The sequence below is a fragment of the Sinohyriopsis cumingii genome, chromosome 1, assembly GCF_028554795.1.
Source record: "Sinohyriopsis cumingii isolate HCF-2022 chromosome 1, ASM2855479v2, whole genome shotgun sequence".
Classification (NCBI taxonomy): Eukaryota; Metazoa; Mollusca; class Bivalvia; order Unionida; family Unionidae; genus Sinohyriopsis; species Sinohyriopsis cumingii.
Window position 1 is genome coordinate 36,547,251 of NC_142961.1, and position 13,013 is coordinate 36,560,263.

Consider the following 13,013-nt stretch of genomic DNA (forward strand, 5'->3'; position numbering starts at 1 on the left):
GCCTAAAGGAAAATGCCTAGCTCAGTTAGCTTTCTTTCAGTACGTTAGTTTTACTGACCAATCAAATCAACGCTCTTGATTACTGAAATTCTTGCCCTCCCATTTGTGTCACTGAGAGAATGCACTGGTACCCGGCTCAAAACTGCTTGCATCGTGCATGCACATCGCTTGCGATAATGGTATCCTGTTAGAAAAAGATGTATTTACATATGCAAGGTGATTTGTCTCCTTGCTTGATACGGTTTAGGACAAAATTGTCACTAAAGGCAACATTTGCAGGGCGCTAACGGCGTTTGGTATTCAACATTTCTTGATATACATGTCGGTATTTTTGGTGGAATTTTAAACTGACTTTTAGCGTAGGCTTCTATTTTTTCATGTTTTTGTTTCTTGTTGTTGTTGTTGTCGTCGTCGTTGTTTGAATATCGTCATATGGGGCATTAGAAAACAATAACTTAACTGTGAAATGCGATTTTACTGAAAATCTACAGATTAACGTTGACCGAATGCCATTGGAAAAGAACAATAAGGTAAAACAACTCAAAAGATTCCATCCAATACTAAGTTTCTATCTCCTCCCAAAGTTAACGTGGGGCACAACTGAACTTGATCCTTAGTTTTCTGAACAATTTCTTTGATACTCACAAACGACGCGTTGTAGGTGAAACTCTTTGATCTCGAATTACCATTTCTTTCATCTGGATTTCACATTTCTTGGTTAATGCTGATTTGAACCATACTACAAAGTATATATATATGCAATAATATTAATAATAATGATAATAACAATAATTAGTAGTAGTAGTAGTATTAAAACAATGTCATGGTTGTAGTTAATAAAGAGCATAATTTTATAGTTATGTATCTGACCTCTTTTAATTATACCAAAGAACCAACAAATATTGTTTTCTTTGTTCTTAGTTAGTTGTTAAATATATGCAAAATTCAAACTGAAATTGGATAATTATTCTTGTCATAGGAAAATCTCTCTCTCTCTCTCTCCCTCTCTCTCTCTCTCTCTCTCTCAGGCATACACTAGATTTGTTCATAGAGATGGAATTATATTTTAATAACTGGGCCTTTTTAATTATTCGGAAACATACAGTATTTATTTGGATGTATAAGATTACAAGTCAGCAGCGTCATGGTTGTCAGCGTATATAAATATATCGGGCAAGGTATCCCTTTCTTAGATTCATGCTGTGATCGGAAGATGCACCATAGTAATGTCTCCAAAATAATAACTGACGTTTTCTCTTTCTTGTAATATAATGCTTAAAGTTCTAGGCCATTGCTCCCTACAGAAAACTGAACTTAACCTGAAGAATATAGGCAGGCAAAATGAAAGGCTGCGTCAGGAAAAAGACAGCTCCATATTTCTTAAATGTTCAGTTAGCCGTGGACATTATCATTTGGCTAGCAAGTAAGTTTTCATATATGTATTTTATGTATCGATGATTGGAATCTATCTGCCTATCTATCTATCTATCTATCTATCTATCTATCTACCTATCTACTATCTACCTACCTACCTATCTATCTATCTATATATAGATCTATCTATCAATCTATATATCTACCTTAGTACCTATCTAGCTATCTAGCAAGCTAGCAAATTAGCTTGATAGATAGATAGCCATGTAACCTATCCAATCTAATCTACATTACAATGCAAGTATACATGAATCATGTACGTAAGTGTATGATTTCACCTAAATAGTCTCCTGACCAATTTTCATAAGCTGATATTCTAATTTCACACTCGGAACAATTCAATATTTTTTTCTTGTTTTTTGGGGTTTTTGTTTATTTATTGTTGGGGTTTTTTGTTGCAACTTTTCTATCATATTAAATGTGAAACGACAATGTTTGCATATAGATTGTATAAAATCATAAGCACGTTAAATAGCACTTGTTTGTTGCAATGATAAAGATACTATAATCCCTAAAACAGTGTTACAGTCAAAATGAAGTAAATATGAAACAGCATTCGGGACAAAGACCACACGCGTGACATCCAAAATGACATTATTAATAAAAAATATTAGCAAAAACGATTCTTTACAAAAAGATGAATGATATATTTTCGGAGATAAATATATGTATATATTAACAGGTATCTGAGTATTTTATTATAATACTTATTATTTTTAAAATCAAAACAGAGTATAACGTATAGGCGTGCCTTACGTATAAATGTTGTTGAATGTTAAGGCTAAATGGACAATGACCATAACGATCCATCTGAACAGTGCACATTGATATGACTTCACGATTAACTGTGCCAATGTTGGCATGTGGGAAAGGTGCCAGTAGCTTCCCGTGGGTCGGGGGTTTGTACTGGGGTTTCCTCCGTGTTCTTCCTCCACCAGTTATACTGTCCGCCATGTATACATATATATATCTAGGGCTCAGAAATGGAGTTACACTAAAACAACAACAACACTTGACTGCCTGTAGTTAAGTCGGATAGATAATATCATTCATTTAATTTGTTATATTTTGTATATGGTTAGTTACTGATGCTTTCTACAAATAAACTTTATTAACCCCGCGTTGCATCATGTTCTGTGTACGTCGGGTGTTGATCGGGATCAGTTACGACATTCGTGCGCCAGCTTTATAAGCAGACCAGTAACGTGAGTTTGAAATTACTGTGTTTTTGTGTTGGTTTTATGTTACTGTTGAAGACCGTTGTTGCCGCTTGAAATGTAGGTAAAGGGTACTGTCAAGGGCGCGGGCAAAGTTTTTGAACAGTATGTATGTACGTATGTATGTATGATCAGTACATTTTCGGAGGCAAGCAATGAGTATCATTTGTATCATAAATGTACAGCCTTTCTTCATTAGTTGTTCGTTTGTTTCTTTTCTCTTCTTTTCTTCCATGTCTATTTATTCCTTTTGTATTAATTTTTATGTGTTTTAATCAATATAATAAACAATTCATCATTACTAGAAAATGGAAATTGGATTTGAGAGTTAAATGGTTCTTTGTCATCTTGATCCATAGAAGTGTGTGTGTGTGTGTGTGTGTGTGTGTGTGTGTGATTTTCCTGCTTGAGCCTCTTCACTGACAAACAACACGCACGTACCTGTTATGTAAGATATTATCGATTGTATACTTAAATTTAAGAAGGGGAAAAAGAATTATATTTATCGAGTAAATTATCTGATACTCATAACAGTCCCTTCTTTCCCTAGACTCAAAAAGGATGTTGCGTAATTGTTTTTTAAATTTATATGTAGTAATTTGTATTAATGATATGTCAATCCCAGGGATAATTACAATAGATTCAATTATGACACTTTCTTATCTCTTTTCTAAGTTATAAGTACGTTTTTCATATAAATTTATATTTAGAAATTTATGGAGAGGGGGTGCATCCTTATTCCATAAAAACAATATCAGGAATATATAACAGTAGGGTCGGTCAGGTTTATGCTTTGGTATTCAGTAACACGAACTACCTTTCATGGTCAATGTACATCTTGCAGACCTCAGAAGAATCTTCGTCAATCAAATCAGGATGAAAGGTATCTTATTCAAAGAAAATCCAAACTTTAAGATATTTATATACTTTGTATTATCCAAGCTATTTGTTGGTCGAAGTATACACGTTCCACGTTAAGATCGTCTCTTGCAATATATATGTGTGTGTGTGTGTGTGTGTGTGTGTGTGTGTGTGGTTACGTGTTTACGCTCTTACAAAAGTAACAGGAAAAGGGTGAAAACAACAAGGTTTGAAACATTTAACGAATAATTTATTTCCCAAGAAAAAGAAGGGAGAAATGAATAAAAGAACTTACGGTTTTACGAACTTACGGTTTTACGAATCAAATCCAAAAATAATCCAAATATTGAAAACAAAAAGTTCTAGCAATAAAAAGTCCTAATGAAACTGAGTTCGAACCCCGATGAAATCTAAAATGGAAGGCAATGACGTATGCTGTGATTAGCGTCGTACTGATGTGTCAACAGTTCTTTGTTAATCACAAAAAAATTAACGTTCCAGTTTTTTTATTTTAAATTCTGTATTAATTTCGATAAATGTCTTTGTCCAAGAATTAATTTGGAGCACTAGTATTTCCAGGGAAAATGAATCCTGAAATCCAAATAATTTGATGTGTGTGTGATTTGGATTTTTAACGTAGCAACATGATGCCCCAGTGCTAGACATCACTATAAACTGCCACACTGCAGACATCGTAGCTATATGACTGAAAAATTGTTAAAGCTACGTTAAAAATACAAATCACACACACCTTCCAAGTAGACACTTAACAGCAGTGTAACGTACACAGGCTTTATAACACAAACCCATTGAGAAAGCGTGAGCTTAAAACCCACTTCTGTACAGATCTGAGTATATCTAAGAACTGAAGCGATGAATGTGAATTATGTTTTATCTTATTAAATAATAAGAAAATATGCACAACTGAAGAGAAATTTGCAGGAATCAAAATGATACTGTCACTGAACTCAAGCAGGTTTTTGAAAATTTAGTAAATTGCCATTTGATATGTTAAAGGTTGAAGGTCACGAAAGATACGGAATTATCTTTCCTACAACCTGTGCTACGCATGCTTAAATAATATGGTCTCATTGTTAGTCTCTCTCTCTCTCTCTCTCTCTCTCTCTCTCTCTCTCGCATATTTTAATTTGCATGTAAATGCATTCTGATAGCCACACTGTCAGCAATATATATATATATATATATATATATATATATATATATATATATATATATATATATATATATATATATATATATCCTGAGTATCAAATCCAGGTTTTCGAGCTATGTACCTGTACACACCAGCCATTACATTCTTTGGAGTAAGCTCATACCCTCCTCCACCAAAATAACAACAACATGATGGAACTTATTCGTGCATAAAAGTATTCATGAGTGGCAGACCCAGTAATTAACTTTCATCTAAATACACATTCACCCTGGATTCCTCCAAAAGACGTCAAGGCAAATAGACTTTTTAATTGTAATTTACAAACATGCACCTAAATAGTGTCTATGTATATCAGAACATGTCTACGACAACTCGGCATAATATTGGTAATATGCTGCTAACTTTTAAAGTAAAGCTCTAAAATATTTTTTTTTAATTCCAAAAACTTCAGATAAATTAGACCGTTTTAATAAAGCTAAACATTGGCTACTTAAAGATTAAATATAAGAAGTGAACAGTCTCTAAGATGTATATAAAACGAAATATAAACTAAACAACTATAAATTCCTTGATACATATGGTCGAAACATGTAACATAAACCGCATTTCCTCAAAAGTCCATGATCTAATGATTTATTGTTGTACTGTATCATCATAACGTGCCTTAAACGAACTAACGCGAGAAAAATTTCTGACAGTGTGGTGCAGTCGAGCAGCATGTTCTTCACTTTCACCAAACCAATATTTGGGAGATACATAAAAAAGAGCTGAAAATTCTGTTGATGGATCATATTCCAGGCTATCGGTACATCAGCACATTCAACATTGAAATTCATTCGGAACACCAATGGATTTCATTCGGAATACTCGAAACTTTTGGAATTGTAATAGAACTTTTAGGACTATCTGGGATTTAATTCACTGTAGTATAAGTTCTTTTTACATTTCCAACTTTTATTCGATGGAAATAAATTATTTAATTTTCTGTGTGTGTGTGTGTGTGTGTGTGTGTGTTTCTATAATTTAAAACAAATTGGGCTTATACTTCATGGCTAATGCGGGCCGTAGGGTGAAAGGAAGATGAAGGCATCTGACATCAAAATTGTTTTCTGTGGCAAAATAAATGGGCCTTTATCCCTCTCACTTCTACTGTATGTGAGAAAGTTTGCCAGCAGTTTAGCGCAGGTCAGTGTTTCTTCCCACTAAGTGTAGCTTATCATGTGCTGAAAAATGGCATTATGGGCATTGGGTAATGCACAGTTCAATACAGGTGGGTAAGGGATGTTACTCTGATTGTGAAGAAATGACTTAAAATTATGTTAATAGTGATGTCCCATTTCGTTCAGTTAAATATTATGCACCAATTAGCTTTACTAGTTAATGAGTCTTGAGTTTAAATCTCGGACCACGTTCTTGCATCCTAATAATGGGTCCAAGACAAAATATACGAAATCTAATGTAATAAACCAAATATACCTAAGGATATGCATGATGCCACACACATAGATGATAAGACGATTGGCTAATTGGTTCCTTCTGACCTGAGATCCTTCCGTTTTTAACTGCTTCCAAAATTCTCAAAGCAGTTAAAGCCAGTATACCCATCACCTCTCGCAACAACAACTCCACGGAACAACTATCGGAATTGCATCGACTAACACCCCTCTGCTTTTGTACAACAACAACATAATTCTATTCGGACACAACACAGAATTTAAACAGGAAAACCCCTCTAATGAATCTGCCCGTTATTCATGCCCTTATTGGTAAATAGTTACTTGATGCAGACATACCACATGTCGAAAGCATATTAGCTTCCGTGGTGTGCGTGCGACCTCCATCTCGACCCTTCGCCTCGTACAAAATAAAATTCGGGCTTTAGAACCGTTTTTGGAACATGAATAACTTCGCATTTAATAACCAGCATTATCTTAAAGTCGGTGGTAGACCAGTGGGCAATATCATATGTCAACATATTTATGGGGGACTAAAGCATGAAACAACTGAGTGGAACACCCTAGAAACACTAAGCTGCTGTATATTTATTAATGGCTTGGTGAGTAAATGGATACAATCAAAGAAGCAACTCCAACAAACATTTGGGTCAGCTAACATGGCACCATGATATTATTCACTTTGAAGTAATCAGGTATGTGTATTACATTCCTGATACCCGATATCTATATATATTACAAGATGGAAACAAATACACTGACTTGTATTGCCATATGATAGATTACCATCGGTATTACTTAACCTATGATCTGTCATCCTAAATACGTAATAGGAAACTTCCGTTCGACCTATGTATCTTCATAAAGCGTATCTACTCAAATGAGGGGACGATCACCCAAAGAACTCGAAAGGGTAATTTATAAAGCTTATATAAATAGCAAAATAATATATTTGGCTATATAAAAGCAAAATACGTTGACGAAAGCAATCCTTTTAGATACAAAATTAGGACTATCAAGAACAACATCAGTTTCGTAACAAAATATTACCTATATAACCCTATAATAAGAAAACGTATTCGGAGATACTCACATCGTACCGACCCATGCATGCTTTAAAACAGGACTTCAAAGAACTACCTATCGTCGATTACCTTTGACAGAAAAACTTAAAAGACTACAATGGGTATGTTAAGTGGAACTGAAACCATAGTACCAAAGAAGGACCATACACAGATGTAAAGGCGGGAGTCGAATGAATGAGACTTCTTCTTACAAGAGTTCATGGACAGAAATGACCACTCTACCGGACACTGCCCAGTCCTTCGAAATGTTACTCAACAAGTCAAATCACAGATGGACGAATAATAAAAGCAACCACAGAAAGAAATGTTAGATGCTGCAGATGCAAAGACATGGCGAGTTTAGCTGAAAGAAAATGCTTTATTTTTTATTTAACCTACCGTTTTCTTTTTTAATTAGTTTATTCAACCTCAGTATTTTCTTATCCTTCTGCTTCTTCTTCCCGCTCCGGTGGCCAAGTGGTCAGAGCGTTCACCACGGATGCGGGAGGTCGCGGGTTCGAACCCCGGCTGAGTCATACCAAAGACTTATAAAAATGGTACTAACAGCTGACTTGTTAGGCACTCATCATTAAGTGGTTATTGTAATGATTGGTCGACCTGGTGTCAAGATAATGTGACTGGGTGGTACATCATGCTACAAATCACACACACTCACACACTCTCCTTCTTCTTCTTCTTCTTCTTCTTCTTCTTCTTCTTATTATTATTATTATTATTATTATTATTATTACTATTATTATTATTATCATTATTATTATTATTATTATTATTATCATTATTATTATTATTATTACCTTTGCCCAGCATTTCTTGTAGGTAATGTGAGAAAAAATTACATTTATGTTCGCTGTTGTTGAAATCATATCCTGGATGTAAAAGCTAGATGCGAAAATATTGCACAACTACAAATGGCGCATAGAGTTGACATAAATTCTGCATAATTACTTATCAGTAAAGGGTACATGAAAACAATGCAACGTTTTCGTGCTTTGCTGTTGATTTGGCGATTTTGCAGTATTAAAGTGAATGGACCATCTTTGGGGCAAAATCTTTTGGTTATATATGTTTATCTTAACACTCCTTCCCCGGTACTTGAATTAAAAGAAACTAGAATAAATAAATATTCACAGTCAAACCTTTTTCAGTATATCCCTTTTCATTTATTTAATCTCCTTTTACTAATTAATGTCATATTTTCACATAAATTAATCTTCAACCCAGTGAATACATTATAAACAAATATTATTATATATATATATATATATATATATATATATATATATATATATATATATATATATATATATATATATATATATATATATATATATATATATATATATATATATATATATATATTTATTTATTTATTTATATATATATATATATATATATATATATATATATATATATATATATATATATATATATATATATATATATATATATATATATATATATATATATATATATACTTTTATTTTTTTAATATATTTAAATTAAAGTATATTCATTTACTATTCTTTATTTATTTATTTTGTTGTATTCATTATATTTAACCATATTTAGGTAAAAAGAGAATACTGTGAGGTTATGTAGGGTTTGAAAGGGCTGTTACTATCGCCCCATGGTGCCATATTTCACTCGTATGAAATCTATTCCAGGTTGTTTTATATCGCCAGTATGCCTTTTTTTTTTTAATTCAGGTTTACAATGAATATTTGGAAGGTAGAAAGCCCATATAAGGATCATTTTGTTCATAAGTAGAAACAATATTAGCTCAAGAAATGTATTATTCTGGGAGCAATGAAACTCCTTAAATGATAATTTTAGATTTGAGATGGTCCAAACATCAAAGAGATTTTTCCTCACGCTATCAGATATTACAGGCATGATTTATGACACCAAGGCCTAGGAAATAACTAGACTGATAATGACACCATTGCCTAGGAAATAACGAGCTTGATAATGACACCAACTGTTACAAATATCCAGATCTCTCACGTATTAAGAACTGTAATTTCATTCAAACTTCTTGTAAGAGATAAAATGCTTGCAGAACTCGATATCTTATCAACCATCCAGATATGCGCTTATACAAACCACCACCGTATTTTCAAACAAACAGTTAATGTAAAGGTGAGTGACCACAAATGTCTGATCCAAAAGTTTTAGTTACAGCACATCTTGAATATCACAGCATGTGAAGGTAGCTCGGGTATTCATGTCGCCATCAAACAACTGGCATTGCATTTATGCTGTATATACTCACATAACGTACAGCAGATACTCACATAACGTACAGCAGATACTCTCATTACGTACTCACATTACATACTGCAGATACTCACATTACGTACTGCAGATACTCACATAACGTACAACAGATGCTTACATAACGTACTGCAGATACTCACATAACGTACAGCAGATACTCACATAACGTACAGCAGATACTCTCATTACGTACTCACATTACATACAACAGATGCTTACATAACGTACTGCAGATACTCACATTACGTACTGCAGATACTCACATAACGTACTGCAGATACTTACATAACATACAGCAGATACTTACATAACGTACTGCAGATACTCACATAACGTACAGCAGATACTCACATAACGTACAGCAGATACTCACATTACATACTGCAGATACTCACATAACGTACTGCAGATACTTACATAACATACAGCAGATACTTACATAACGTACTGCAGATACTCACATAACGTACAGCAGATACTCACATTACGTACTGCAGATACTCACATAACGTACTGCAGATACTCACATAACGTACAGCAGATATTTACATAACGTAGTGCAGATACTCACATAACGTACTGCAGATACTCACATAACGTACAGCAGATACTTACATAACGTACTGCAGATACTCACATAACGTACAGCAGATACTCACATAACGTACAGCAGATACTCACATTACATACTGCAGATACTCACATAACGTACAGCAGATACTCACATAACGTACAGCAGATATTTACATAACGTAGTGCAGATACTCACATAACGTACTGCAGATACTCACATAACGTACAGCAGATACTTACATAACGTACAGCAGATACTCACATAACGTACAGCAGATACTCACATTACGTACTGCAGATACTCACATAACGTACAGCAGATACTTACATAACGTAGTGCAGATACTCACATTACGTACTGCAGATACTTACATAACGTACTGCAGATATAACGTATTGCAGATACTCACATAACGTACTGCAGATACTCACATTACGTACTGCAGATACTCACATAACGTACTGCAGATACTTACATAACATACAGCAGATACTTACATAACGTACTGCAGATACTCACATAACGTACAGCAGATACTCACATAACGTACAGCAGATACTCACATTACATACTGCAGATACTCACATAACGTACAGCAGATACTCACATAACGTACAGCAGATATTTACATAACGTAGTGCAGATACTCACATAACGTACTGCAGATACTCACATAACGTACAGCAGATACTTACATAACGTACAGCAGATACTCACATAACGTACAGCAGATACTCACATTACGTACTGCAGATACTCACATAACGTACAGCAGATACTTACATAACGTAGTGCAGATACTCACATTACGTACTGCAGATACTTACATAACGTACTGCAGATATAACGTACTGCAGATACTCACATAACGTACTGTAGATACTCACATTACGTACTGCAGATACTCACATAACGTACAACAGATACTTACATAACGTACAGCAGATACTCACATAACGTTCTGTATATATTCACATAACGCCAGTGCTTTTTGTTAGGAGTGATCAGTAGAACAAGGTAGATCCTGTTCCTCCCGGCCCATTATGTGACGGCAAACTAGGGTCTATGCTGCTTGCATTGAACCTGTTTTATATGAGAGTATATACGGTAGGAGCAGAAACCCAAACATGTGAACAGACTAAGAGATTGAAATAGATATTCATACATTTGTCATTTCTTAAATCTTCCTTAGATGACTTGACAACCATCATTATGATCTTTTAGTGTTAGTTCAAGTATGTCATCTATATTTAAAGAGAGCAATATTTGATTAATATTTAAAAGAACTTTCGCATTAGATTAAGCGTGTTGTAATGAATTAATTCATGTGCACCTGTGCAACTACATGCATACCGTAAATACTTGCTTATAAGTCCAGTCTAACTGCCAACGGCATAATGCGCAGGTAGATCAGGATCTATGTTGTTTCTATTACTGATGACTCGTAGCAAAACCCATATCTGCCTGTGCATTATGTGACAAAATATTTTGGTCTGTGTCATTTGCATTTTGGCTCGACTTAAAAGCGACGACAACTATCACAGAGATGCATTGTTCACACTGACAAAATAATAATAAAATATTAAATGCATACTTTTGGGAGGAAAATAAGAAATTAGTTTCACAGTTTTATATTCAACTTGTAAAATGCAATGGGATATAGATGATTATACAAAGTGTGAGCCATGTTTTTGACAAGATGTTTTATCAAGCTATAAAATGTCTGAAGAAAGGAGTGGGTGTCCAGAAACAATTATAGACACGAAACAAGAGACAAATAGCGTACCTAGCAGAAAATTTAAAATATTTGATGTAACCATTTTCAGACGTTCAGAGCGAAACCTTACTCATAACGTTCATTAGAAACAAAACAAGGCGATTTCAGGCCTTTAGTCTATTCGTGAGGGATATTGTTTATTTGTGGTATAATTATATTTTATGTTTGTAATAGTAATCTAAATGATATGGGAAACATTCTTGTTAAAAAAAAATTTCTAAATTTAAATGCATTTAAAACAAGTTAGTCTATTAATAAAAAGATGTTGATAGGTATTCGACATACCAAGATCGACAATTACATCCTGTTCAATTTAAGGTTAGGAATAGAAGAGATTTTCTTCAGGGCTCAAAAGTCTATTTTACAGTATAATTGATGTTATATTTGTATTCATATTATATTTACGTCATATATGGCATTACTGTTATAATAAATATGTCAGTTTCACGATAATAGTCTTTTATCACAATTGTGAATTGTATTACTTGCAAGTGATTGTTCTACATAACATTTCCCATTGTCTTTAATTACGTAAGAAGGAACAACAGTAAAGAAAGCAAATTATCATGTGCTTTAATTTCTACAGCCTTGCTTTCAGATTGGCACGGAAATTAAAACCCCTTGATGTTTTCCATTAGCTAAATTATATACACTATTCGCGTAGTTCTGAGTAACAAACGTATTCGTTCTTTTAGTTTCATTATATTTGTCCCTACACAATGTTTCAAAACTGTCTTATGAGGCGCTATAGCGGACAAAAGCTGGTCCATGAGAACGCTGCAGTTGAAATTTCGATGTCGTATGTCGACAAATCCAATATCACGTGTTGGATCAGTTTGCATGTCCTTAAAGTTCCATTTTCTAGATCGAGATTTTAGATTTTATATTATGAATTACATAGTAAAGGTTTAAAGTTCTATTTCCTATATCGACGTTTTACAGTGTGTATTTTGAATTACACAGCGGTGGTTGTTGTTGTTGTTGTTGTTGTGGGGTTTAACGCCATTTTTCAGCACGATAGGCTATACATGGCGGCCAGTATTAATGGTGGAGGAAGAACCCGGAAAACCCTGGAAAGAACCACCGACCCACGAGAAGCTACTGACAAGCTTTCTCACATGCCCACATTGGCTGAATCTTAGACTCGAACCGCCGCAGAC

At 34.1% G+C, this 13,013-nt stretch overlaps 1 protein-coding gene across 1 annotated transcript in view; it reads left to right on the forward strand.

Annotated features, from left to right (window-relative positions):
* Positions 1-1,194: 1,194 nt before the first annotated feature.
* LOC149806709 (phospholipid phosphatase 1-like) overlaps positions 1,195-13,013 on the forward strand; it is a 30,234-nt gene continuing 18,415 nt past the window's right edge. The window contains exon 1 of the mRNA XM_089956775.1: positions 1,195-1,423. Within this exon, the coding sequence (XP_089812901.1) occupies positions 1,342-1,423 (82 nt within the window). The 5' untranslated portion in view covers positions 1,195-1,341. The remainder of the gene's footprint in view (positions 1,424-13,013) is intronic.